The 27,804-nt window shown below is 49.3% G+C and overlaps 2 protein-coding genes across 7 annotated transcripts in view; one reads left to right on the top strand and one right to left on the bottom strand.

The window, feature by feature from the left end:
• Window positions 1-9,308: 9,308 nt before the first annotated feature.
• On the bottom strand, window positions 9,309-18,230 carry LETM2 (leucine zipper and EF-hand containing transmembrane protein 2). 2 transcript variants are annotated; one of them, XM_064497696.1, is made up of 11 exons: window positions 18,098-18,230; window positions 17,224-17,470; window positions 15,959-16,412; window positions 15,674-15,817; window positions 15,112-15,246; window positions 14,419-14,622; window positions 13,072-13,191; window positions 12,326-12,436; window positions 12,092-12,181; window positions 11,306-11,380; window positions 9,309-10,744 (listed from the first exon to the last, which is right to left on the bottom strand). In XM_064497696.1, the coding sequence occupies exons 2-11, from the start codon at window positions 17,268-17,270 to the stop codon at window positions 10,694-10,696; spliced, it is 1,431 nt and encodes a 476-aa protein (XP_064353766.1). In that variant the 5' UTR covers window positions 17,271-17,470; window positions 18,098-18,230; the 3' UTR covers window positions 9,309-10,693. The 2 variants fall into 2 exon arrangements, with proteins under 2 accessions (XP_064353766.1, XP_064353767.1); XM_064497697.1 differs by having other exon boundaries at window positions 17,224-17,302; window positions 18,098-18,219.
• Window positions 18,231-19,298: 1,068 nt separating this feature from the next.
• NSD3 (nuclear receptor binding SET domain protein 3) overlaps window positions 19,299-27,804 on the top strand; it is a 52,553-nt gene continuing 44,047 nt past the window's right edge. For 4 of the 5 annotated variants that reach the window (XR_010385124.1, XM_064497653.1, XM_064497652.1 and 1 more), the window contains exon 1: window positions 23,372-23,758. The gene's annotated coding sequence lies outside the window, so the exon portion shown is untranslated. Of the gene's footprint in view, window positions 19,703-23,371; window positions 23,759-27,804 lie in introns of those variants that run through there. The other variant, XM_026114222.2, reaches the window with a different exon arrangement.

The following is a 27,804-nucleotide window of genomic DNA, read 5'->3' as shown; positions in this document are numbered from 1 at the left end:
CCGGACCGCGTGCCGTGCCGCGGGGCGTCCCGGGGACCGCCGAGCCCCCAGCCCAGCCCAGCGCCCCTCGCCGCGGGACCCGGCGCGGGGCGGCGGAGAGGCTGCGCTTGGCCAGCACGGCACCGCTTGCCTCTCCCAGCCTCCCTCCTCCTCTCCTTTCAAAGCCCTCCGGCTGCGCAGGACCTCGGCGCTCCCCCGGCCCCGGCCCTCCCGGGGCAGGAGCTTGGCACGGCCGCCGCGCGCTCTCCCGCCGTCCATCACTGCCCCTGACAGCCCGCGCACCAGCCACTGTCAAACACCGCCGATCGGCTTGATTTCATCCAAACAAAACATCGCTTATGAACGGGGGCAGCTGCGGATAATTCCCGCTCCCGTCCAAGCCCTGCCACTGTGCAGAGGGCTCGGGACGGATCCCGCGGCGGGTCGGGATGGGCCGGAGGGCGAGCGGGGCAGGGCAGGGAACGTCCCTGGCAGATAACCCGGGGGAATTCCTGCCGCTCGGCACCCTGCAACCCTCCCGGTTCCCCGGCTCGCGAGGTTTGGCTACGGAGCCCTTGTTCTACGTTATTTTAAGCTGGAGTAAGCCTCAGTCTTCTTCATTACAAATTTATAACAGAGACAGAAAGCCCGCGAGGAATGCAGTGCTCTAATAGAGAAAGCTATAAATCTCCGCCTTTGTTGTGCTTGGGCCTCACTAAATCAGTGCTTTTCCCTCTGAATATTAATCCACTCTAGAAGTGCTGACTGGAGCATCTTTCGGCAGCAGTTTCTGGGGGAGAGGCTGACGCGGGAAGCAAGGACGGCCGGGGCAGCGGGGACGTTTCCCTCGCGGCGAGGCCTCGCCGACGGGTCGGCCCCTCGCGGGGTGACGGAGGAGGTTCCCGTGCCGCGGACGCGCTCGCAGCCCGTCCCCAGCCGCGCGGCACCATCCAGCTCCTCCGCACCGTGGGCAGAGCAGAGCCGAGTCCAGCTCGGGGCTAACACCCAGAAGAGCCGTTTTACCAAGTCCTGGCTCTGCAATATTCCCCTCTTTCCTACCTAGGCCTGGTTATAAAAGCCCTTGTGCCCCATGCGCAGGGCCGGGGAAGGGGGCGGGCGCTGAGCACAGTGCCTGGAATTTAATGCGTTCCCTCTGTTTCCCCCTTCACAGCCTCCTCCTCCTCCTCCTCCCCATGAAAGAGGTCAGCAACGTGTTCAAGTGCCTCCCCCAGCACATAAAAGCCAGCTGGGCTGGGCGGCTGCAGCTCCGCTTCCCCGGCCGGCCGGGACCCCGCTCGGCTGCCGGCTCCGGTCGCCGGCCCGGGAGCGGGGCAGCGCCGGGGATGCCCGGGGGAAGGATAAGCCCCGCACGGAGCAGGCTCGCCGGGGGCCGAGGGGAGGGCTGAAAGGCGTTTGGCACCGGCGCAGCTGGAAAAGCTCTCCCCAAGCCAAAGCACACACTGGCTTGGATCTCTGCACGGTTTAATTTGCCCGATGCTGCAGAACAGAACTCGGTAATTTATGGGGCTCTGCTCAGCTAGTTTCTGTCGCTCCCTCTCGGTGGGTCCTGCGGCGAAAGCGCTGGCTTTCGCCTCTCTTGCGCCCATCTAGCGAGGGGAGCCCACGAACCGCGCTGGCTCACGGGGCGCCCAAGCCGCGGGGGGCCGGTCCCAGGCACGCTGGTGCCCAGCCAGGCATAGGGGTGCATCCCTGGGAGCCCCAGTCCTGAACCAGGCATACGGGTGCATCCCTCCGGGAGTGCCAGTCCTGAAGCGGGCATTAGGGATGCATCCCCCCCAGGAACACCGGTCTCGAACTGTGCATCCCCTCGGGATGCATCCCCTCGGGAAGGCCGGAGCCGAACCAGGCACACCGTGCCTCCCGGCTGCCCCGGCGGGCGCCCGCCGCCTTCCCCCAGCACCGCTGCGCGCAGGCGTCCGCAGCCCTGCTCGAGGCTGCCGGGCAAAGAGGGGAAGCCCGGCCCAGAGCTCCTCTCGGCCGCTTCACAGCACATGCACGAACCTGGGGAGGGACTTGTCTAAAACTGGGCGGGCCGCACGCTGGGTTAGGTTAGGAGGTCGAGCTTTGTCTTCCCTGGAAAACTCCGCAGTAGCTAATGAATGAGTGAGACAACGGCACCGCGAGGACGGAGGAGAAGCAGCTGAGAGGGGGAGGGATTTTTGGCCTGAAAACGAGTTTGTTCATAGGCATGCAAGCGCCCCGAGCCTGTGCTTTGGCTCTGTTCAGCTCTGCTGAACTCCAGTGCCCGGCTCCCTTCTGGGAGAAGGGGATTTTTTATTAGCAATTTGGTGCTCAGATACTTTTAAGCCAAGTCAGAGCTGGCAGGTAACCATTGCAAAACCAGGGAGGAACAATTCGTTCTGAATTAAAAGCAAAGCAAGCGAGAAGTCAGCCCTCGTGCACCTGCCGGCACGGGAGGGCCCGGAGGAGACCACCCTGCACCCAGCCTGCAAGCAGCCACGCGAGCGCCTCTCGGCTGAGCCCCCGAGCAGATCCGCAATGGTTGTGTAACACCCGGAGCACAGTTAACCTCCCCTGCGAGACCAACCGCTGCTTCCCGTGTTAATTATTGCTAATCACTGTAATGCTTGCAAAACCGGTGGAGAATGGGTCCTCACTGTGCTCCCACTGTGGCGGGAGGGAGACCGGGACACGGTGCGGCTCTTTCACTCCGCTTGGGCAACCTGACGCTAAGGCAGGACATTCACCTGCAATTTGCAGGTCCCAGCGCCATGGCTACTCTAGCCAGGCATGCACAGCCAGAAAAATCACCCCGGGCAGGAGCAGAGCCCTGCTGGCAAGCTGTCCCGCAGCCACGGGCCCCGGCACGCGGACCAGATCCCTCGCAGCTCTGGCGACAGCCCCCAGTGAAGCTGCCGAGACCGCGGAGCCGAGTAGTTCCAGTCTGCCTGGAGCGTGTCCCCAGGCGATGGGGTGGCGGGGAAGGGAAGATCATCTAGATCTGGGGGATCCCTGGGGGAAATGCGTTCTGCTGGGCCCCCGCACGTACGGATGGCGGCGGGGGGGGAGCTTCAAGCCAGGCTGCAGGACGGGGTGGACGCCTGACCCGAACGGACCCGTTGCCCCGGCCAGAACGTATCCACTGAACAACGCAGCGTGGTCCCTGTCGGCTGGACCTTCGGGGCAGATCGGCTGCTCTTGTCTGAGCTGATCGACCCGAGCTGGCAAAGCAAGTACTGAAGGAGCTATTATCCGATCGCTTCACCTTAAACTTTCCTAGCCGATTGCTACCCACTGCCAGGGAGTTCAGTGGGGTTCGGAAGTGGGAGCAGACGCAGGGCTTGAGCACCAGACTGGGGAACCTGACTTCTCTCATTACCCTGTATTATGTGGTATAAGATGTTCTCTTAAGATGTATTTAAAGAGTATCAGAGCAGTCTTTCAAGGGAACATTATCCATCTACAGGAAATTAAGGGTATTATCTCAGTAATTTTCTGCCTACTCCTTGCAGCAAAACCAGAAAAGCACCTAACAATTTGAAATTCAACTCCAACATCTTCAGCGCCCTGAAAACTTTGCAGGCTGCCAGAATAACGTTGTGCTGGTTCCTCGGCAGGGCCCTGACAACGCACCGAGCAGCAGCGAGCCCTGACAGCCGAAGGAATCCCCCCTCGCCGCTGCCTCTGCCGCGGGGTGCTGCAGAGCGCCGGAGCCCGGGGCATCCCGCTGCCGCGAGCCTAGCAGGGCGAGTGCAGCCCCGGAAAAACTGCACGGGGCTTTGCCCCTCTCCAGCAGAAGCACCAACTGGCTGAGCTAATTCTTCCCCTGCTGACTCCCATCGCCCATTTATATCACGACGTGAGAAAACAACTTCCCTTGGCTCTCAGGTCTGGGGTGGAAAGGTCTTTAAGGCTGAGAAGGTAGGAAAAAAGCACTTTTGCATAATTGCCTTTAACTAGTGGATTTGCTCCAGAAACAGGGGCTCAATAAGCCAGTCCATCAGCTCGGCAAGGTTACTCTGCAGAGCTGGGAGCAGGCAGAAGCAGGCAGAGGTCCGTTTTCTGAGCCACGGAGCATGCTGAGAAAGGAGCGTCCACATCTACATCGCACGCAGTAAGGAGAAAAGGCCCGTGGACGGGTTCACAGTATGCTCTGAAACGAGCCAGCAGGTGCACCGCACGTGAACGACCCTCCGCCGCCCCACACGGCAGCCTGCCCTGATTCCATTTCGGGGCAGCATGTGCTCAGCTGTGGGTCAGGCTTGCAGGCCCAGGGGCAGCAGCTGGTGCGGAGCTACCTGCTGGGCTCTGCAGACAGGCACAGCCCAAGCAAACCACTTACTCCACTCCCAGTGCATTAAAAGTAGCATGGAGTGACTTCTTGGTCTCCCTCTCTGGGGACAGGAGCACCCAGAGCACAGCACTCCTGCTCAATCAGATGACCTGATTTGTTAGCTATCATGACTTGCACATTTTCACAGCTCAGTAAAGTTCCCTCAGGACTGCTAATCCTTTGAGCAGGATTCCTGAGATGGGAGCTGTCTACTCCGGCAATCCCAACTGCTCTCAGACTGCATATGCCCAGGGATGCTGGCACTGCCTTCCTTCCAGGGCCTGCCCAAGGTCAGGAGATTTCTGCTAGCCCAGACACAGTCCTCCTCTATAGAGGGAAGATGCTCATTTCCCAGAGGAGAGCTCAGCACCGAGCACTGCCACGCTCACCCTATGTTTGACCAGGAGCCCGCAAGAGCGAGTCAGAGCAGAAAAGGGAGGAAAGGTGCAGTCCAGGGCTTGTGCTGCACACCAGAGCCAGCAGCACATTACTAGCTGTCATTCCCTAGTCAGACCCTCTGCTGTAGGGAGAAGAGCCCCTAGACACTACAGAAACCCTGCCTTCAGATAAGCCTTATTAAAGCTCCTTAATTACTTTCTGCCTTCCTCTTGAGTGCTGTATTTGCTCTCATACCCCTACAGAAATAAGCTTAGAGAGCAAAAGCAAAGTCCAGCTTCATTCCTTCCAGCCTGCCCACTCTCTAGATGCTTCCCCAAGTCAGCAGAGGCTTCTGCTAAGGGAAAGCCACCTTCTTATAGCACCTGCATTCCCAGGATGCCTCATGTTGATGGGGCATGCCCCCTTAAATAGGAAACAGCAAAGGGCTCCTGCCTTTAACAGCTTGTTTACAGACTGCCCTTCTTCAGAGCACCCCAGGGTACCAGCTGGTGAGCTGAGTGGGGGTGTGGGGGTTTTCCCTCATTCTATAGGGAATGGTTTGTCTTTATATATGTGAGGTTGTTAAATAGTCTTAAAAGTGCCTTTTCCTTTTGGCTGGTAACTTCTGCATCTGCCTAAACAGCTGAGCTGCGGTAAGTGGAGATTTCTTTGGAAAAGTTACTTGTTAACTGGTGCTGCTATTAACTCTCCTTGTCTGTTGAGAAATGCAGTACTCGCCCCTTGTCTTACTAGAACACTGTAAATGTGTGTTTCTACTTAAAGCCCTTCTTTTCAGAGTCAGGTGATTCATAGGCACCTCAGATAACTTTCCTTAAGTAACTCCTGTCTCTGTGGATAGGCTGGAAAACACAAAAATGTTGATTCTACAGTTCCAAAAGCAAGGACACTGAAATCTCTCCTTTATGCTCCTGTGACTCTCCCTAACAGCTCTTATCAGGAGAGCTGCACAGCTAGCACTGCCCAGGCACACAGCCATACTTGTCCGTGACGCTGCTGCAGTGAAATGGTAAATCACCTCCCCCTGTAATCTCTCCTGGGGCTTAGGAAGCAAGTGGGCTCTGACTTAGCTAGATTTATAACAGAGCACTAGTACTGATTCAAAGCTTCCTGTTCCAGAGCCTGTCTCCTAAACAACTGACAGCCTGGTCCTGCTCAGCTGTTTGTGTGTCTAGAATATTGATCTGTGTGGGATGCAGTTCTAAGGCAGAGGAAAGAGATGAGCCTCTTTCTCCTGTTCAGAGGATCTTTCTTGTTGCATCAGACAGGTTTCTTAATAATGGCTACAAGCACAGTAGCAATGAGCTTAAAGGTTGACATAAAGTAAGGCCTGGTGATCAATTAAAAGAAGATAAATAGAATAGTGTTTTTGTGCTGCTGTTAGTTACGCAGGGGCTTGTTTGGGAAGCTGGGAGCAGGGCATGGCTCCCGCGCTCATGAGTTGTCCTGCGCAGGGGAACCTGCTTGGTGCCTGGGCAGGCTATAGGGCCTCTCATGTGTTACAGCTGTCCTACTGTGCAGAGCAGCTGCTGTGTTTATGCATACATGCCTGGAAACCTAGGGGAACCCTGTTCTGAGCTTACATGTGCTCCGCTGGTGCCGGGCTGGGATCTTCCTGCTGGTTACTCTCCCCTTCATGTTTGTGGAAGAGGCAGATATGGTTTGGGGCAGACTGGCTCTCCGGCGGTGCTACCCTGGTGTCTGCAGAGCGCTGTTCTGCCTGGGGAAAGCTCAGCTGCACAGCACTTGGGCAGGACTGCAAAATGTGGACTCACAAGGGGCCAGCATGTAGCTTGCAAGTTCAAGTAACTTCATTTGCTGCTATTGGCTTGAGCTGGTCTGGACACAACAGCAGGGTCTGAGCTTTGAAGCTCAGCTGTTACTGCAGGCATGGAGAAAACAGAACCCTTTGAAGTCCTGTTGGTGCTGAAAACACTTCATTACACTCTGCACTAATGAATGGCTTATTCTGTGAATTTGAAATTCTTTAACCATGATGGCTGCCTTCAGAAGGGCTCTGTCAAGAGGGCATTTCTGGGTAATGTTTCCTCTTGTGACTCTTAATTGCCCCTGGAAATCAAAACAATTTCTCAATCAAACTTTGTCTTCCCTGACATAGACATTGGCTTGTTATTGTAGGGTTGTGTGCAAGGGCCAGACTCTCCATATGCTGTTCTGTTGTTGTAGGGTTGCAGCCAGCTCCTTAAAATAAGAAAGGGCTAGCAATGTGCCTTGTACATGTGGCTTTCATGTGTTGCTTGGGGAGCTGAAGCTTGAACCCAGCAGGGCTGTTGGTTGTATGTGTGAACTGGAGGATAGTGCTATGCATGTGGCTGTCTTCCTTCCAAGCTGGCTTAGAGAGCTGGCTCTCTGCTGGGGAGCAGCAGAAACAGCAAATAAGATCTCAATGCAATCACCAGTATGACTTGTTTTATAGGATTTGTGTCCCTTTAATGCTGTTTGCGGAATGTCACCTATATCTGGAGACAGGATCCTGGCTTAAATTAAAAGGGCTTCATAAATATTATGCAAACCCAGGATGTGTAAGATCCCTGCATGTGTTTTTAAAGGCTTTTGCAGCCTTACATTTGGCACTAGCTCCCTGTGTCTAGTCCTGTGAAGTCTTAGCTCTCCATCTCTAATGATGAGTTCACAGCCCTGCCTGTGCTACAAGAGTACCTGAAGATAAAAGGCATTTTAGATCAGGATACATCAGCTACAAGAATGGAAGTAGGTAAGTACCATGCTTAGGATTAAGTCTGGGATGCTCCCAAACATGTCAGTAACTTCCAGCAGCCTGCTCTGGGGCACTTCTGTACAAAAATTGAACGTTGCTGCTATCTACTGGTGGGAAGTGGCACTGGCTACCCAGGCACACTGCATGGACATGGCTTTCCCTGCTCCTGCATCCTGCTCAGGTAGGAGCTTGTTCATGGGACAGGCCAATCCCACGATGAAATAAGCCCATGGGTCATTCAGACTCATTCTTCAGTAAATATACACTGTATTTGCAACATGCAGCCATACAAGGCTTTGGCCCAGCAAAGCTAGTGAAGAGAACTGCCAGACACTGCAAAGAATAGCCTTTCTCATTCATGGTCTTGCATTTCTGGTGCAGCCCTCAGTTGTGAGTAGTAGCATTTTTGCAGCTGTGCTTTCTGCAGTTGCAGGCAGGGAGAGAGAATCTGCTACTTCCTCTCAGTTATGTCAGGGATGAGTGGCTATGTGCCGAAGCAGTGCTAGCTAGCCTGCTCTTCTGGTACGGGGGAATTCTTAGGAGAAGCAACTTTTCCCATACAGCACTGTAACTGTTTCTCCACTGATTTTCACTATCACGGGATATTGTCAATATTGTATGACTAGAGCACAACCACAATTCATTATTTACTATCTGAATGAGTAGCCTTAATTTACCACTCTGCTCTGTAGAAACAAGGAAATGCACAAGCTTCTCTATTATGGACTTGTAACACATCCTGTTTAAAGACTTGTTGTAGGGCTGAAGAGTAATGGGTCACCAATTACTTGACGTGGAACTGCTAGAGAGGGCAGCTCTGAGAGCCTGGTAGAGGAGCCAGGCACAGCCTTGCATTTGATTAGATATCAGCAGTTGTTTCCAGATTAGAGAAAACATTGGCTGAGACTTATTTGTGTGACTGATGCATTGCTCAGTTACTACTTTGCACTGTGCAAAGAAAACATGTCCCTTGATAATAGTAATGTAAACTATTGACTGTTGGCAAAGAATGGGAGCTTGGGGCAGTGTAGCAGAGCTGGAAAAAAATCATCAATGGTAATGGAATTTTTGCATGTATCTGCTACTATGGGACAGGGATCAGTTCCCTCCAATTGGATTAGTATTAGCTAAACTACCCATCATATGGAGATGTCTCTTGAGCTGCAATTATGTAACACCATTTGCAAACAACTCTGAGGAGATCTGAAACCTTGGCTGTGTAGCAGTGACCCTCTGGTAATTGTATCTGCTTTTCTACTTTTCTGACTACATCCTTAGCTCCCAGGGAGCACTCACAAGTCAATTACTCCAGCTTCTGAATTGACATAGCAGCTTCTAAGTAAAAGTGACTTGAGATAATGAAGTTCCATGACTGAATTGCTTGAGTGGAGTTTTCTTGGTATCTACAGCAATAACATATTCAAGCTTATTTCAGTTCTTTCTCTCATCTTGCACTTTAAGAAACCCTGTGCAACGTTGCACTGAGCTTATGTTATCAAATAGATTAACTTTCTTCCTGTCTGTAAAAGCACAGCTCTTCCTACTTGAGTTCAGGAATTACATCTGACCATTTGCATGTTCTAGCTGTAATACAGAAATCACTCACATTTTTACTTCTACATCACTGACCTCAGCGTTCAACACAGTGAGATCTTGTACTGAACGAGGCCTGTCCTCAGCTCTTTGGGGAAAGGCTTTTCTAGAAGAAGCAGGCTCTGCAGACAAGTCAGTTCTGTTCAAATAATAGCAACTGTCAGTGTTATCAAGGAGACAAAGCTTTCTGCTGAACAGACAAGTAGCCAAAGGCTATTCTATCCCCATCAGCAATGTAATGACCACTAGCAACACCTCACCCATGCTAAAATGAGGCAGGAGTGACACTTGAGCAATGGGGCATTTATTGAAATAACATCGCTCTAGTTTACTAACTGCCAGTTAAAAAAAATACAAATATTCAACATTGCATACTGCTTGTACTAACAAGGCAGAGATGCAGGTACAGAAGCATACTAACCAAAAAGCACAGTACACTGGTAAATCTTCTGCAAGCTGTTTCTGCATTGCTAGTAAATAACACATTTTAAAGTGCTGATAACACCTGACCATCAGCTGACTGGCTTTTTTGGGGTTGGATTGTTCTGAAGGCTGTCTGACCTCTAAAAGAGATGTTTCATTCTACTTAGCACCAAGTCTAACTTTAATTTTACAGTAAATATAAATATCAATTTAATGTCCATAAAGTAATTTTTGAACATTTACATAGGCCAAAGTCCAAAAATTAACAAATTCTAAAAACAGCTTTTCATATACAGTCTATCAAGAAAACAGTCAACACTGGAGTGTATGAAGAATTACTTATAAAGTATTAAGTCTGAGAGCACTTGCTGCTGCATAGTTCTAAGCCTGATAAGGTTTAACCAAGTCTTACCTCAGACTTGGAAATGTGTGTGGACCTCCAGGCTGCCCCCCCAGCATGTGACCCAGCAGGATCCTGAAAAAGGCAAGTCTCAATCTTCTGCTGCAGCAGTGTTTGGCACCTGGGTAGGTCCCCTGCTGCAGCTGTTCCCGATGGGTGTGAGTGTTCATGGAGCAGAAGCTGTCCTCGTAAAGCTCCGTAGGCAAGAGGAGAACAGTAAACTCTTTCTGAACAGTAAAGTCTTTCTGAACAGTCAACCAACGAGGAGAGTGCTGGTTCTTCTCTCCTTTGCAGTGGTTAATCTCCTTTGTACAAATGTGACTATTAAATGCAATAGCTACACAGTCATTTTGTGCACTAGTTATAGGTTAAACCATGCAAACCAGGATCAAGGCCTATAAAGCTGCAGCAGCAGGGAAAGCTGCAAGCCCTGACTAGGGCTAAGCTCTTGAACAGGATTTCAAACTGCAGAATGGGCTTTCCTGCAGCTCCTGCCTAGCTCATCCTGTGCCCAAGCCTTTATGAAAATGAAAGGCTGTCTTACCTAAGGTTTAAGAGCATGTACACCTGTTCAGTAAGTAACAGCACAGACAGTAACATAAGTATTTACATATTTACAACATAAGTTAAAATGGGCGTAGGAGATGCAGTACAAATGAGAAGCTGGCTCCATCTAGACAGTTGTAGCATAGCCTAGTTGCTAATAAGCTTGGAATAGACTGAGAGGCCCCTCGGGGCTACTGACACCTTTGTGTGTAAAGCAGCCTCCTGGAAAACTGCTCTTCTAGTTTAAGGAGTTGGAGAGATGAAAGCTTTTCTCTTCATGTTGGACAGTCGTGTTGGTTTCAGGCTAAACTCCGTTGGCACTGGCCTTGTTGCTCTGAGATGCTTCCATTTTAGTCTAAATGTAAAAGAAAGCTGCAGACTTTAGGCAGTACCAATACAAATGCTTCTTAAAATCTGAAACTTTTTGAAGCAAGTATCTTCCATTTAATATGGAAAGCTGTTCTAGAGAGTAACAGTTGGCTAAGATCAAAGCTCTTCAGGGTGAAAGAGCCTTCTCCCAATTGTCTAAAGTGGGCATCCTAGATCCATGTGTAAGCAGCTACATTGAAATCAAATAGTCACAGAAAGAAAATAATACAGGAAAAAAAGGCAGAAGAGCTGGTCTGTCCCAGTGGTTAAAAGCAGATGCTTAGGGAAGAGTATGAACACGAACAGAACATGATGATAATTCCCCAGAATGTTCCCCTGTCTTCCCCAATTTGACTGGAGTCTTCCTCAGGCATATGTGGTATCTTTTGTATTTAACAACCCTTGATGTGGTTCTCTTCCATAAATCTCAGTCACACCCTGAACTAAATATCCACAAAATCTTGTAGCACAGAGTTCTGCAGCTTGACTATAAATTGTGTGAAGAAAAATCTCCTTATGAACAGCCAAAGCATTTTGAAAATCTTACCTCTCGTGGTGGTGGCTTAACTGACACTTCTGAGACTGGCAGTTTCTCTGATGACTGAGATATAAATTCTTCATTCTTTAAGGAAAAAGGAGTTTTAAGTTACAGAACCCTATCAGAAAACAAGCTAGACCCTGTGCAGTCCCTTCCCCTGAGTAAGGCTGTTCCCTGCAATGCATGTTTGTGAAAGCTGTATACTAGCATTTCCATCAGTTCTCCTAGACTGCTCAACAGAGCTATGTGGAAATCTTTATTGCAGCTGACAAAATTCTTCCTAATGAACTGGACTAATGAATTCTTCCCAGCCTTATATTCAGAACTGTAAGCTTTGGCTTTCTTAATCTAGATAATTTGGCTGTTTTTGCCCTAGACAAAAAGGCCCAAGTTCACTAGGAGAGCTGAAAACAAGTCACCTTTAACCAGTTTCTGTTAGCTAAATGTACCTGGACTGAAGCTGACTTTATTTGCTATATGTGAATAAAGCAACTTAGCTTGTGAGTATTCTGCTGGAAGCCAGTAACATGGCATTGAATAACCAGCTGTTTCCAGCAGTAGGACCAGATGTGCCATGGCAGACCTCTTTACCTTTTCATTGCCTGTTACCTTGTCAAGACAGTCACTGTGAGGCTCTTGGGCAAAAACATGCACACAGTGCAAGAATATAAACTGCTTGTGCTCTGTGCAATGGTGTCACATTGTCCCTCCCCCAAGCTTTGGAAAGGTTTGCTCTTCCCAAAGGTCACAGCACTATACATTCATTTTTCTACTTGTAGACTATTATCTTCTAACCTTTCTTCCCTGTACAATGGGGGCGGAATCCACTAGAGTCTCTTGATCTTCAGGAAGAGATGGCATGAGTACTTCAGCAGTTTCATCTACCTAAGGAAGAATACATAACTCAGTATAGTTGACTTCCTCCACTTTGAGGATCAAGGAACAACTTTCATATGTCTCAGTGCTTCATTTTTCATAATGTATAAATGTCTAAACTATTAACCTGAAAGCTTTATTCAAACAACTCACCTTATTTTGTGGTATCTGAACAGATTGTGGCTTTACATCTATCAAGTACAAGGCACGGGAAAGCAGGAGTAGAGAAGGTGGAACATTCTCTTTTAAATGTAGATCTAGCCACTATTAGAAAAGAGAAGGAAAAGTTATTTTATATTGGCTCTAAGACATATATTTACATTTTGTACTCATTTATATAGCACTTCCTGTCCTTAAATATCTTAAAGCTACTTTGGATTTGGCTAATACAGTTTTAAGTTACCCCAATGAGAAGGAAGTTTTGAAGAGCTAAGAATACTGTATGGAACAGATAACGTAGAGGAAGCTTCCAGAGTTGAAGCCCCTAGTGAGGTACCGACATCACTGCTTATGAACAGCCAATAAGAAAAGCTAAATACTTTGAATTCTCCACAGATTATCCAAAATATAGTACCTACATCAGTATTCATAAATTGAATGCTCATAAACGACCAGTGTTGGCTCTATTACAAGTCTTGGCTCTTTCAGAAGCTTAAAACATCTTCATTCCTTCATTCTGTTTCTACCAGGCCCTGATGCTTTCTGCTTTTCTCTTTAAACTAGTCTATGGCATAATCTGGATATTTCATGTTTTAAAGCTCAGCTATAGAGGTAAAGATCAGTCTAAAATCACTTGCAGGAATTCTCAGTGAGACCTGTGCCTGTTTGATCTGAACACTGCACACTACTCTGTCCTAGAAGAAACCTTGTCAAGCAAGAGTAGACCAGACTCTACTTGCCTGTCTGAGCTGTTCCTTCAGTTGTTCTGCCGAGAGACCCAATGATCGCATTCCTCTAGCCCTGCATGCGCTCTGAAGTTCAGACACACTTAAACCATTGACTCCTTCCTTGGCAATCATCTGAAATGAAAAGGAATGTTCCTGTCTAGGCATACAGTAAGCCAAAACCCTGAGGTACTTCATAAGCTTGAGGCCAAAGAAATGTCTGCTTAGATAAGTGCACATACAGTCATAGCAATACAAAAAGATAAGACAGAACTGACTTTGTGGATAATTTTTTCTGTCCTTGAAAGCTGTCAGTCTTCAGCTACAGAAGGTGGAAAAACTTTGGTCTTGACTTCTGAAGTACCAATGAGAATGTTTTCACTTTTACATATGATCCTGCAGGTTTGAATTTGCCTGCAGGTGGATAACGCTGAGTATTGTCAAGACTGTACACTCTAAAGCTGAACCTGTTAGTTGCATATGCCTTTCAGAACTGGCTACGTCTTACTGGTAGCAGTTCTTTAGTCTTTCTTCCATGTCCTAGCAAGAGTAACACTATTTCAAATCACAATTTCTACAAAGTCACAATGTAGGCTGGAAGGGACTTCTGGAAGTCCCCAGTCCAGCCTCCTGTTCAAAGCGGGGTTAGCTTCAAACTTGCTTCATACTGTTCAGCCTTTTCCACTTGTGTTTTGAGTCTCCCTCAAGAATGGGGATTCCTCTGGGCAACCTGTTCCTCTTTTTTTAAATACCCACTCACTATCAATTTTTTTCCTCATTATCAAGTTGGAATTTTCCTTGCTGCAGCTTATGACCATTTCCTATTGTCTTTTTGCTATGTACCTCAAAGTCTGGCTCCATTTTCTCAATAAATCCCCTTGGTGGAAAACAGCAAGCAGACTGCCTCTTAGCTGGGTTTGTTTAGCCCAACAAAGCTTTAGTGGAGAAGGCCACTTCATAAGCTAACACAGAAATTCACATCGAGCTCAGCTGGTTAGAACCTGTTCCCCCCCCCGCCATAGTACTTACTACAGAATTAGAATCTCACTTTACAAATTAGCATGACTCTAGAATAAAAACTTAAGGGTATTCTAAACAGCAACAATACTCCGCAGTGCCATACTTGTTAGGGTTCAGCAAGGGTGGAAAGGAGGCAGGGAGATGAACTCTTATTCTATTTTTTCTGGAGTCTCTCACTGGGAGAATCCGACTCCCATCAATATTAAACTTCATCCCAGCATGGAGTGTGGGCAGTGACATGTCTTATGTAAAATGGCTAATCTGTGATGTGGAGGGCAGAACTTCAGATAGCTAAGCAGCATGCATTCCATCTGAGCAGTGTCTGTGCTATTTTAAACTTACCTCATCATCTGTCTTGATGGTCCTGAGTCTCAGCAGAAGTTGAAAGCGAAGCAGATTGTTGGTGCCGATGGGCTGTAGCTCAAGCAGTTTGCACAGGGCTACCAGCTGTGGCCGTTCCAAGTGTTCCAGGGTCAGTTCATCCTCAAAGAGCTTGGAGAAGCGCACAATCTCTTGGGTACTAGGCTGGTGACCAGTGTGACGAATCTGAACAACAAAGCAGAGGCAACATGGCCAAAATTCATTCAAACTAAAACGGAATCATGGTTTCCAAACTCTTTTCCCCCTCTAAGGAACCCCTTCCCATATCTCACATTGGCACTCCTGTCTCTTGCTGGAGACAAAAAATGATATAGTTAAAAGCTCAAAAGTAAAAAGGTGTCTTTGGCCACTCAAAGAATTTCACAGGGTAAAACTTTAACTGTTGTTCCAGGATGGAAATGCTTGTCTGAATAGTTAGCTCTGACAGATTGGGTCAAAAGCTAGTTTTACTAAGCTATTAGCTGCGAGAGGGTATACAATTAATCAATTACAAATACCTGACAGCACAGCTCTGTCCTGTCAAAGCTTTCTCCAGTCCCCATACAAATCCCACATTCTCTGCCCAGAGAAAGAGCACTAAAAAACTCGTAAGTATCACTGTCACTCTCAGTACACTTAACAGACTGCTGTCATCTCCAGCACAGCCCATTTTACCTGGTGCACATAGGAAGAGAATTGTTTTCCTTCTCCTGTATCTGCTTTGTTCCTTTTGGCCATCTCTGCAATAGTCTCCTGCAGGAACTTCGCTAACTCCAGCTTTGCATTTAATCTCTTTTTTTGTTTTTCTTCCTTCATTTAGGAAACAAAATATAATTAGAAATTCCACTTGAAAAGTAGGAGCAAGCGGGGTTCTGGGAAAGAGCAAGACTTCAGTACTAAATTCAACAGATTTTGATTCATTTAGAAAATCAAATTGTTCATCGCTACCATTGTCAAGCAAGTCTTGATACTTTTTTAGGTCTGAACAGCAAAAATACATGTCACTGTCATTCCCAGGAACCAGGCTAATTCTACCAACAGGTTTTGTGCATTTTTCATAAATGCATACACTTCAGTGTTTCAAAATGTTTGACTTGAGGCTAGAACAATCTAATAATTGTCTCAAACTCACAAAGCTGAGGATTACTTTGGTTAGATACTATCCTTCTCTGCTAGTGGCTCAATGTCTGTGACTCAAGGCAATGGAGTGCATAATGTCTTCAAAAAGGACACAAACCTTTTTTGACTCTGTCTCAAACGTTGAGGGCAACATTTCAGGGAACATTTTCAAGAATACAGGTAACAGAAATTCCATGAAGGGCACAATGACAAATACCAGGAAAGGAACCAGCCGGAAGAGATCTGCACAAGTTCTCAGCAACTGTACAGAGAAGAAGACAGCACAGATTATTATTCAACTGTGCAAAAAAATTGTTCTAAAGAAACTTGGAAAACGAGGGGTTACGTTTCTTTAGTAATAATAAGCCTCTTAATGCATTTTAGCAAGGCGTCTGGCACTTACCCTTCGTCTCTCTCTCCTAGTGAGAACCTGACCATGTAGCAGCCTCCACAGCATCCGGGCAGCAACCTTAGTGTCAATCCAAAGCAAGTGGAATCCATTGTAGTAATGTTTCAGTTCATCCACAATTTTTTGGCGTAAAGACTTTTTTCCCACAGCAGTCTCTATTCCTTGTTTTGTTGGAGTTTTAAGAGGCTCAGTGCCCTGGTTTACAGTACTTCGTTTGGGCGGAGGTTTATCTTGAAGCTCCTGATGCAAGTAAGCGGATGTGTGAAATGTTCGCACAACTTTAGTTCCTGAATGAGGTAGGCCAGCGCCCAGCTGTGTGTGGTGCAATGACTGGGTTTTGGAGTGTCTTATGCAAGTCCGGTTTAAATGAGAATCCCCTAGTTGGACAAAAGCAACTGCAGGAGAATACGGAGAACTGGAGTGCACGAGGAGATGGGAGCTCCTGAAACTGGAAAAGTATTTAAGTAAGTGACAGTGCATTGTGGCTGAGCTAACTAAACATTACATATGACTTAATGCTCCTAGTGCCAAATTAATCTTGTGGAATTACTCTTGCCACTCCCTCAGTACCTGAAGTTCTGATTCTTCAGCAAAAGATAAAATACTCAGAATTTGTCTCATGTTATTAACTTTCTCAGAGAAGAGTAACTCAAGACTTCAGGCTTCTTCTAGAAAGCCCTTCTAACAATTGGCATTGGCTAAAATTTGCCAGTTGCAAACTAAGAAAAAGCAAAACATTATCTTTTTCCCAAGTGTTTCAAAAATGACTCTCTGCATTTACTGTCTCCCATGCTACCCCTGCCAGCAACATGCTGTCAGCTGGAAAAGACAGGCTGAACACTGGAGAGAGACACGTGGTTAGATAATTTGAGCTCTTATTTGTATAAGGACAGGATGAAAAGACCTCACAGACTAATATGGATTACAACAACTGAAGAAGGCCCTTGTATTTTACATAAATCAAACTTAATACTACTTGTGTTTGGCCAGTTAATCTCTTGTGGAAGTTTGGGCCATGTCTACTCTAGTTTAAAGCACTGTTTTTGCCCTGAGTTTGTACGCTATCAAATACCAGAACAGCACCATCACCCTTAACATGGAGTGTTAGTGTGTTATGAAGGAGAGCCTCCTCATTTCCATACGCATGCGTGACCACCCCAGCTTAATTAATAATTTAATAACAATTCAGTATGAAAACTAACAGGACGGAATGCTCAAGTATGAGGTATATGTAAAAAATTAAGCGTTCTATATCTTACCTTGACCTGGCTATTGCGCACAGCATGCTGCAGCTGCAGAAGGCCATGGTGCCGTGGAGCTATCGGCTCCAGCTGGACCCTGAGAGCAGAGGGACGGTCATTTCCAACGGCGAGGGGCGAGCGGGTGTCGGAGCCTCAGGGAGGTGGTGAGTGCTGCGGCCGTCTGCGGGAGACGTCCCTCCGTGTCGGGAGGCCGAGCCCTGGCAGGGCTCCGCGGCACCTCCCGCGCATCACCTCCGCCGTGCCGCTGCGGGCAGCACAAGGGGAAGGTGTGAGCGGGGCAGGGGCTGCGGGGCACCTCCTCGGGAGGTGACACCCCACCCCACCCCCCCCAAAGCTGGGAAGGACCCAGGTGTCCTGGTGATGGTCCCCCCTCTCTCCTCCCCCCCCAAAGCTGGGAAGGACCCAAGTGTCCTGGGGGTGATCCCCCCCGCCCCCCAAAGCCAGGAAAGACTCAGGTGTCCTGGTGATGATCCCCCCTCCCCAAAAGCTGAGAAGGACCCAGGTGTCCTGGTGATGATCCCCCCCCTTCCCCCCCCCCCCCCCCAAAAAGAGCTGGGAAAGACCCAGGTGTCCTGGTGATGATCTCCCCTCCCCCCCCCCAGCTGGACCGAGTGGACCCAGGTGTCCTGGTGATGATCCCCCCCCCCCAAAAGCTGAGAAGGACCCAGGTGTCCTGGTGATGATCCCCCCCCTTCCCCCCCCCCCCCCCAAAAGAGCTGGGAAAGACCCAGGTGTCCTGGTGATGATTCCCCCCCTCCCCAGCTGGGCCGGACCCAAGTGTCCTGGTGTCGATTCCCCCCCCCCCCCCAGCTGGACCCAGGTGTCCTGACAACCCCCCCCCCCCCCCCCGCAACCGCCCCGGCCCTCTCACCGCCGGCCTCGCTTCCCGCAAAGGGCCCGGCCGCCGCCTCAGTCCGCCCGCGACGTCCCATCACGCCCTGCCCCCGCCGCTCTAGCCCGGTGCGCGGCGCTCTATGGTTCTCCCGTCGTCACGCCATAGCGCGGCGTCACAGCGCCTTCAGCAGGAGCCAATCGGAACGCGAAACTGCGACCCTGTCAGACGCTAGCCAATGGGAGCAGCGAAGGGGCGGGGCTTGACCTGAGGTGACCCTGGAGAGGGCCGCTCATTGGCTTCGGGGGCGGCGGCGCGGACGTGCCGGCGGGGCGGGCCGGCGGGATGATGTCACGAGTCGGTGCGTGACGCCACCGCGAGGCTATGGGGGGGCTAGGGGTGATGTCAGAGCCAGGCAGGAAGGAGCACCATGGGGCTGGTGGGGGAGTGATCCTGGGCCTACGCTGGCTGGTGGTGGCCTCCCTCGGGGCCCCCTCCAACCTCCCCTGGCCCCTCGGGGCCTCCCGCTCCCCTCCGGCCTCCCCTGGGCCCCTTGGGGCCTCCCCTGGCCTCCCCCGGCCCCTCAGGGCCTCCCGCCCCTCTCCGGCCTCCCCTGGGCCCCTTGGGGCCTCCCCTGGCCTCCCCCGGCCCCTCAGGGCCTCCCGCTCCCCTCTGGCCTCCCCTGGGCCCCTTGGGGCCTCCCCTGGCCTCCCCCGGCCCCTCAGGGCCTCCCGCCCCTCTCCGGCCTCCCCTGGGCCCCTTGGGGCCTCCCCTGGCCTCCCCCGGCCCCTCAGGGCCTCCCGCTCCCCTCTGGCCTCCCCCGGGCCCCTTGGGGCCTCCCCTGGCCTCCCCCGGCCCCTCAGGGCCTCCCGCTCCCCTCCGGCCTCCCCCAGCCTGCCCAGGCTCCTCAGGGCGTCCTGCTCCCTCCCGCTCCCCTCCGGCCTCCCCCAGCCTGCCCCGGCCCCTCAGGGCCTCCCGCTCCCCTCCGGCCTCCCCCAGCCTGCCCCGGCCCCTCAGGGCCTCCCGCCCCCCTCCGGCCTCCCCCGGCCTGCCCAGGCTCCTCAGGGCGTCCTGCTCCCTCCCGCCCCCCTCCGGCCTCCCCCAGCCTGCCCCGGCCCCTCAGGGCATCCCACCCCCCTCCGGCCTGCGGGGGCACCCCGGGGCGCCCTGGGCCCAGGCCTCTATGCAGCCAGGCGGCGCTCCACACGCAGGCGCCAGGCCTGCCGGCGGGGCTGTCCCCTCCACCCGCCGGGCGCCTGAGTTCCTGTTTGGTGGGGTGCGTCCGCATGGCCCGGGACGGGTGGGAGCCACAGCCGGGGGCTCTGGGGGTGGAAATACCGGGAGCTCTTCCCTTTTCTCACGGCTGTTAATGTTTCTCATGCCTCTCCCATCAAGCTACCGTATTGGCTCGGCGTGCTCCGTTGAAATGGCAGAGCCTTCTACACAAATGGCAAGAAAAGAGGAAGTCTGCTGTTGAAAGATCTTCATCTGCGCCTTTTTATTGTTATTTACTTAGTGCCAGGAGTGCGTAAGATAAAGTCGGAGACATGTATGAAGACAAGATCCTGGCAGGAAGTACATTTTTTGTTCTGCTGCTTGCTCCTGCTGGATCCTACGAAGCTTTGGCTCGAGTTGTGACAGGAGGTAAGAGAACTTATTAAACAGGTAACTCTGATGCTGAAATTTTTTGATGTTTCCATATTAAATGTTTCCTGGTATGTTTACAGGGTTTTCAAAAGGGAAAATGCAGTTGTTAATTCAGTATCCTATAATAGCTAACCCACGCTATCTAGCAGACCAGTAGTAGTATCCCTTTGTTTTGTTGCACAGAACAAAACTTGAGAGATTCATGTTTAAATGCTTACAGTTTGTTTCTATATATAGAGCAGTGTGTATTTTGAGCAGCTGTGTGTACAAAGCTGTCTATAGGAGGAGAGTCTCCCTTTGCATGTTGCCTCCTGAGAACAGGTTTGCATGGAATTAGGCATCAGATGGAATCGTCAAGCCCTGGCACGTTTGAGACAGATACTGTGGATCTGCAGATATGATGAAACAAGTAGGCAGCTGGAGAAATGTTCTCAGTGGATGACAGAAGACTTAGCGTCTCTTGGAATGGCTTGTGTGTCTGAGAGACTAATGTGGGAAAATACTGTAACACCCACGGTGCAAAATGCTCTTAACTCATTGGCAACTTTGCTAACCAGTGCCTCAACAAGTGAACAATATTTTTTAAAGTAAAAATAAAATTTAAAACAATTGCTAAGAAATGGGGAAGAAAGCTCCCAAGGTCTGCCACCAGAGGTCTTGTTACATTGCTATGTTTTCCCTTTGTTGGAAAGAACTTTTCCCATGAAGGGCTGGTCTCCAAGTCCTTTAAATCCTGGAGGGGGGACACCACCATTAATCTGAATCCTTTTTTACTCTCAAAAGCATTTCTGCATTGTTAATGCAGACCATGTAATAACACAATTTAGTTCCTGTGTGCACTGTTCTGCCAAAATTTGTTCTGCTGAGCTAGTTGCTCCCCTGGGATCACAGAAGAGAACTTTTGTTTCCTTGGGAGGTTCTTGCTGGAGGCATTAACAGAATAGGAAATCAAGAGCAGGTGAATAGCCAAAAACAAACTCCTATCCTCTGAACACAGCTCAAGAAGATATCCTTTATTGATCATGCTAGGGTGCAAGATTTACATTATTGTACTACTCTAAACCTTTCAAGAACTTCGAAGAGTTTCTTTTGCCTCATCAGAGACATATTTCAATGTGAATTTGTGAGCTGGTTAATATCTTCTGAAACAATACAGACCAGAGTCAGTGTTGGATGTTTTGTTTACCTTTTAATTTTCAGTGTTCAGAATCGAGATTCAGACATACTTGAATTCTGTTTTCAAGATTTTTTTCTGCATGAATGAGGGCTAGAAACTCCTTTTTTTCCCCTCCCTCTTTTGTTTTTCTTTCGGATGCTGATATTTGCATGTTCCCACGCTATTTTAAGTGCTGGGCCTTTAGGAAATTCGCTAAAGCATGCGAAGGGGGTCAGAGCATCTTGCCTGACAGTGCCTGCTTAAAGCCTCGTTAAAGAGTTGCAGCTTCTAAAAAGCTGTTCAGAGCCCCTTAGCTTCCACAGGGCTGGCAATGCCACCCTTTTGGGAATGATCCCAGGCATGGATCTGTTTGTCCAGGAGTAGACAGCGGTTTTGAACTCTTCTTAAACACATACACAGTACGATTTTAGGCACAACTTCTGGTAGCAATTATCATACTTTATTTAAAGGGGAAAATTCTTCAGGAAGAACAGAACACCTTGGATTGCTCAAGAATAGCTTTCTCTCATATGCATCTTTCGAGCTGTAAAGCACCCAAGTGTGTGGCCCACGAGGAATGCTGGGGTCTGTCACTGCTGTAGCTGCGGCTGCTCGTTGGCCTGCGCTGCTTGTGACGGTCCCCCACGAGCTGGAAATGCCGAGCCTGGCAGTGAGGCACAACCCCGTCCCCTGAGCGCCTGCAGGGAAGCAAAAGTGCCTCTTCGCTCGTTCGGAGCGAGTGTCAGTGGTGTCAAGCACAGAGAGGTACCTCAGTGCGGCCGAACGGTGATCCCGATAAGGATCACTAATTACTCGCAAACGTATGTGCTTCTCCTAGTGGCTAGTTATCTTCCTTGTGGTCCCTGCACAAAGCGTGAGTAGAGATTCTTTTGGGCACATAGGAAACCATTCAATATGCAGAGTTCTAAATTAACTTCTTATGCTAGAGAGCAGCTAATAAAACTCTGCCCCTCTGAACTTTGCTTTCACCTAGATTTTCATGAGTTAAAGCCAAAAACTTTATACTGTCTTTGTTCCTTGGAAAGGTCGATATTTTTCAAAAGCCCAGTATTTCCTTTACCAGTAGATCGCTAATGTAGATGCCTAATACTTGTCTTAGGGAGCAAAAACTGCATTTTATTTTTCTGTCATTCCATGTGCTCTGCTAACCACTGCACAGATTATCCAGTCTTCCTTAGGGGCAGAAAAAGGTAAGTTCCTGTCATAGTGCTCCCCTGCTCTGGATTCATTTTTAGCACTGTGTGTAGTTTCCTAACCAACAGATTGCTTCAAGAGCCCACAGTACATCAAACGTAAGCCTATCAGGAGCAGGAAAAACTAATGAGAAAGAAAACTGTATTGGAGCAAAATGGAGGAAAACAAGAATTTCTGCCAGCATGTTGCTTCGTTGTCAAAAGGAATCAAAAAAAAAAAAATCCCACCTCGTGACTACTTCAGCTGTGAGAGCATCAGGACACCCCCCCCCCCCCCCCCCAGTAACACTAAGCATTTAGGGCTGCAGAATTCACAGGAGGGAGAAGAGAGGGAGGAAGCCTTTTCTAGGTCACCTCCATTTTTGATGACTTACTGTGTTTAAGTAGGAGGAGAATTGCTTTTTAAATTCACTTTATTACAGCTATTTCTCCCCCTCCCCCCCCCCCCCCCAAGAGCACAGACAACAGAAACGCCTCCCTGTTGTGGGCTCTGAGCCTCTGGGTTCTGGGCTCTGGGAAATGCCATAAATTTGGAAATCATTGCTCAGTCTTTGTTCAGTGACTCGGAAAGCTCCTATCTCCTCAGCTTCCTCTTTCATGTTGGATCACGTCTCTCTTTCCATTTATTTCATCGTTTTATTATTGACTTTTTCTTCTCTGGTAGCAGACGTCATACTATCTTTCCATGTTGTTTACTTTCCATTCGCTTGTGCTTCTCTTGCTTTCCCTTTTCTTTTTTTTTGTCTTACATGTTAATGTTTTTGCTGCAGGGAAGATTTATTACGTGTAGTTCAGTCGTGTTCTGCAAAGGGAAGACTTCAGGGCTGTGGAGGAGGGGAATTAATTGCAAACATTTCGGTGCATAATTGTTCAGCCAAAATAGGATTAGGAGCTGTTGAGGGTGACCGCGGTCTCTGTCTCGGTGCAGCCCCGATGCCAAGCCCCGGCAGCCGGGCACGGCACGGCACGGCACGGCACGGCACGCTGCGCGCCCGCCAGCGCCTTTTCCTTGCTCCCCCCAGGCCTTGTGCCAGCGGCGGTGCAGAGGCAGGGCAGGGCTCGGCGGGGCCGGGCCCGGCGGCTCCGGGGGGCCCCGCGCCGGGGCAGCGGGCGGGCTCCATCTTCTCCCCGCAGCGCGTCCCGCGGGGGGGGGGTGGGGGGGGGGGTGGCCGGGGCTTTAACACCGCCCCCCCCCGCCCGCGGCGGGACTACAGCCCCCAGCGTGCCTCGCGGCGGGCGCCGCCCGGCGGCCAATGGGCGCGCGGGCCGGCGGCGGCGCGTGCGCGCGCCTGCGCGGGGCGAGGCGGCGGCGGCGGCGGCAGCGGGGGGAGGGAGCGGGCGAGCGAGCGGCGGGGGGCGGAGGCGGCGGGCGCGCGAGCGGGGCCGGGACCCGGGCACAGCGGCACGCAGCGCCGCCTTCCCCCGCCGCCAGCGGTCGCCCGCGCCCCGCCGAGCGCCTCTCCTCGGCCGCCGCCGCGCGGGGCCGGCAGCGGGCGGCCTCCCGGGGCGGAGCCCGGCGCCAGCGGCGGCGGCGCGGAAATCGAGGCCGGGGCTCCGTCGCGGCCTGCTGCTGCGGGAGGAGGCGGGGAGGCCCGCCGCCGCCGCCGCCCCCCGCCGCCGGCCTTTGTCTCCGCTGGGCTCGGTGGGACGCGGCGGGGGCGGTTAGAATGGAACAGACTGAAGGTGAGGGGGCGGCCGGGCCGGGCCGGGCCGGCGGGGCGGGCGCCGCGGCCGCCCGGGCTTAAAGGGGCCGCGGCCGCCATGTTGGCGGCGGGGCGGGGGGCGCCGGGCCTGCGCGGGGCCGCTGCCGGCAGCCCCGGGGCTCGCTCGGCTCCCGCGGGGCGCGGGCCCGCGGAGGTGCCGGCCGGAGGCGGCTGGCGGAGCCCGCGCGGGGACCGGGCTCCGGGATTGTTTCGGTGGGGGAGAAACTTCGCCGTGCGCGGGCTGGCGGCGCGTTGCCCGCGGCGGTGGCGGGTCCCGGTGCACTCCCCGGAGCTGCGGGCGAGTCTGCGGTTCGCCGAGTTCGTGGGCCCGGGATTTTTGGAAGTAACGTTGGATCGCGCTTTACTGAGCGCCTGGCTCTGCTCTCCCTTAACTGTCAGTGTATTTGGTTGGCACGTAGCTTTAGGAGCTTAAATCTCCTGAAGGAAATAAGAGACCTCTAAGAATAACATAATTCTCTGATATCTGTCAGCCCAAAAGACAATGTAAAATAACCCATAATCATAGCTGAAGAAAAAATTGTAGCTGCTTTGCTGACCCTTTGGGTCTGCCAGTGGCTCTTTGCACAGATGCACAGTGAATGTTTTGGCAGTTACATGCAGCTTTTTTTATGAACTGCTTGATAAGATTTTGCGTCCCCCCGCCCCCCAAAAAAAAGTGTACGCATGCTAAGTTAAGATACAGACTAAGAGTAGAGGATGGTGATCAAAGGCTGTACGCTTTGTTTTTAATAGACGGAGTTGTGCATTTTTCAGTTTTTGATTTTGCCAAAGTTTGAAGTCATACGCTAGATGCATTACAGTTGTTATTACCATGGTTTTAATGTGTGAAAACGTGTCCTGACTCTTATGATATTTGGTGTTACAAGGAACTAAACATTTTGCCCCTCCTTCCTGTTTGAATCCTGAGGCTCTATGAGCAAATGAGTACTCCAAGCTTATTTTCAGGATAATTCACTTTGTTTGTTTGTTTGTTTGTTTTTAAATGCATAGCACTTTGAGTGCTGCTGTCCAGGTTGTTTCTTTCTATTTCCCCATGAGAAACTTGTTAAAAGTTGCCTTATCAAAAGCATATCAGAGATGACTGTTTTTTCTGGCATTAAAAAAAAAAAAAACTTTACAAAGGTACATAGGGAAGTATTCAGCCTTACTAGATATTTTAAAAGCACTGAAAGAAGCTTGTCGAGAATCCTCTGCTAGAAGAGGCGCTGTGCTAAGTTCAGCTGAATTTTGTAGAAATCCACAGGTCATATTTTTATGCTAATAAATCTACATACGGGATTAGAAATGCGTTATTATTTTAGCTACCAAGTATATCTTTTGCTTTCTTTGGCAGTTGAGATTGCAATAGGATTTTTTTTTTCTAACTGACCAGTTTTTGCTGTGGCTTACTTTCTTAATTTACTGCAGGACAAGTATTAGGCCATTAAAAGGTAAAAGACACTATTAAAAAAATTAATGATATGGTAATTAATTTGGTGTTGTGATTAGCAAGTTAATGTGATTACTCTGGAATCTTATGGAAACTTTTTGCCATACTAGAATATTTTTTGCATGTTTTCACACTGTGCTGTAGTACAGAGGTAAATAGACCATCACGTTTGACCAATTTTAAATGTAGACCAATTTAAAAACTTGGCTTCAGTGTATGTAAGTAAAACTACAAGCATGACTTTTTAGGATGTCCAGAACAAAATGGAACAAAGCAGACTGCAAATACTGAATGCAGAAATAAAGAAGAATAACTGTTTTGTTTCTATCTATAATCCATATAATTTAAACATCACAGGATGCTGTTATATTTGAAAGATGTCTCTCCAGGTAATCTTTGACATGAATCTGTAGAAAAAGCATGGGTATGTTTAATTCTGTTAGAGTTCAGTGTCATTTATGTATGTTGACCTTCAACAAGAAACAAGTTGTAAATTTAAGGTGTTTTTAGTAGGGAAATCTTAATGTTTTGAAAGGAAGAATGAAAACATAACAAAAATCAACTGCACTGCTTAAAGAACCCCAACAACCTAGTCTGTTCCAGCTGAGCAGCTGTCTGTAAAATGCGTACAGCAGTGAACATACATGCGAATGGTTCTACATGGATCAGACCTTTGAGATGGCCAGTACCAGCGCAGCATAGATACAGTCGTATGTTAGAATGAAGCAGCGCAGAAAAGGAAACAGTGATGTGTACGTACGGTGACTTTGGTAATTAAGGAGTGTTAGAAGGTGAACAGATCTCTGACTCTCTGTGATTTAGTTCTACGTGAGCAGGAGCTGGATTGCAGTAGGCTTGTATATATATCTGTAAAGATAGCCTAGAGCCTCTGATTTGAAGAGAGTTGATAGAAAGTCCAGCTCAGACTTAAGAGACAGTGATACTGTTCACTGAACACCTAAGACTTTGACTGTAATTATTGCTTTTTCAACTTTGTCAGTGAGTCAGTAGTACGGTTTCCGTTCTTGGAGCAGATATTTTGCATCTGTGTAAAATGCCTCGCATCTAGCACGTCAAGTTCAACAAGTGCTAAACTTACTGCTTTAGGTAGGGCTACCCACGTTGTGTTTGTCAACAGTAGTCAGGAGAAAAAAAAAGTCAAAATTAATTCCAAAAATTTTTATGGAAGCTCAGTTTAAAATATCTGTGTACTGCACTATTATTTTAATCAGCGAGTGTTGTGCTAGCTCACCTTTGGTGATAGTCAGTCACAGATTAATAGTCATCTGGTTTGACCTAAGCCAGGAGTTCCTTAGCTGGTAGCGCTGGGTGGAAAGTGCATGGACCCTCTTGGCTCTCAGCTGTTCTTTTTAATCTTCTGAGCTTGTGTTCAGGGGAAGTGCATTGGCTTCTGGCTACCTCTGTCTAGGTAAACCCAGTTTCTCAGCTTTCTGCATGCACTAGGCCTTGGTGACGATCCTCCCTCCTCATATTTGGGAGTTCTTACCTTGGGCTCCTGTTTGGTGCTAAATAGTAGCAGGTGCTTCTGCCTTTAGGAGATTTCACTTAGGCATTGCATAATTACCCTGTCTTTTTTCGTTTTTTAAGCTCTTCCTGATAGAGCAATAATGTACTAGATAGATGCATGTTTGTATATCTTATAGGAAGTTCTGTCATATTGCTGTATTTTGGGCAAACCTACAAAACTCTCTGTTTGAGGGGAAGAAAAACTTTCATCAATAACAAGAGCGTTCTTTAATTGTGTATAGGTAAGGACTTTCACTGGCTATATTGATCAAATATTGCATCTTTTTGTAGCCCCTGAATAACATGACCATGACAGCAGAAGCCTGTAGTTGTCACTAATGCTTAATGCTCTAGCCGTATGACAAGGAGCTTTTCCTATTAGGAGCACGGCTGAGATTGATCAACAGACTTTGTTAAATCACTCAGTAAATTAGATTGTGAACTTTAAAATTGTGTTTATAGATGGGATTAGAATGGGTGAATGTGAATAGCCTAATACAATACATTGTAATCAACCAATATGTGCCTGTAACATCCCAGAGAATAAACAGTCCTTGGTTTCCCAGCGAAATAAAATAGTTCGGTTCATACCGTAACTTTTAAGGTTTGGAAACTCTTGTAAGGAAAGACTGAAAATTATGACAAAGAAGCGGGATAGGGTAATGCCGTTTAGGGCAGAAGCCTTTTGCTTAGGCTGTTGTACAGTTTTAGTGCCTCTTGAACGGAATTGTTTGGCTTGTGAATTGTATGTATTGTTTCTAATGCTCTTTATGCACAATAATATGGTGTGGCTAAACTCCAGAGAAATCCTTAAGTAAGGTTTAAGTGAGGGGGGCATATCAGCCTGGTGACAGATCAGAATTTCTGTAACGTAGCCCACAGTGAGATGTTAATAAACTGCTGCCAGAGGAATCCACTGGATAGCCGAATGGTGTAACTTGTAAGTCGGAACGGTGGGAGGGAATTCTTTTTTCTCCCTGACACAGTTGTTTAGCCACAGGCTCTCAGTCTGTAATACTGGGAGTACTTGAGTTGTATGAGTCCCTTTT

This window comes from Dromaius novaehollandiae, chromosome 26 (assembly GCF_036370855.1).
Source record: "Dromaius novaehollandiae isolate bDroNov1 chromosome 26, bDroNov1.hap1, whole genome shotgun sequence".
NCBI lineage: Eukaryota > Metazoa > Chordata > Aves > Casuariiformes > Dromaiidae > Dromaius > Dromaius novaehollandiae.
The sequence above is the reverse complement of the archived record's forward strand: the minus strand, read 5'-3'. Positions and strand labels throughout refer to the sequence as shown.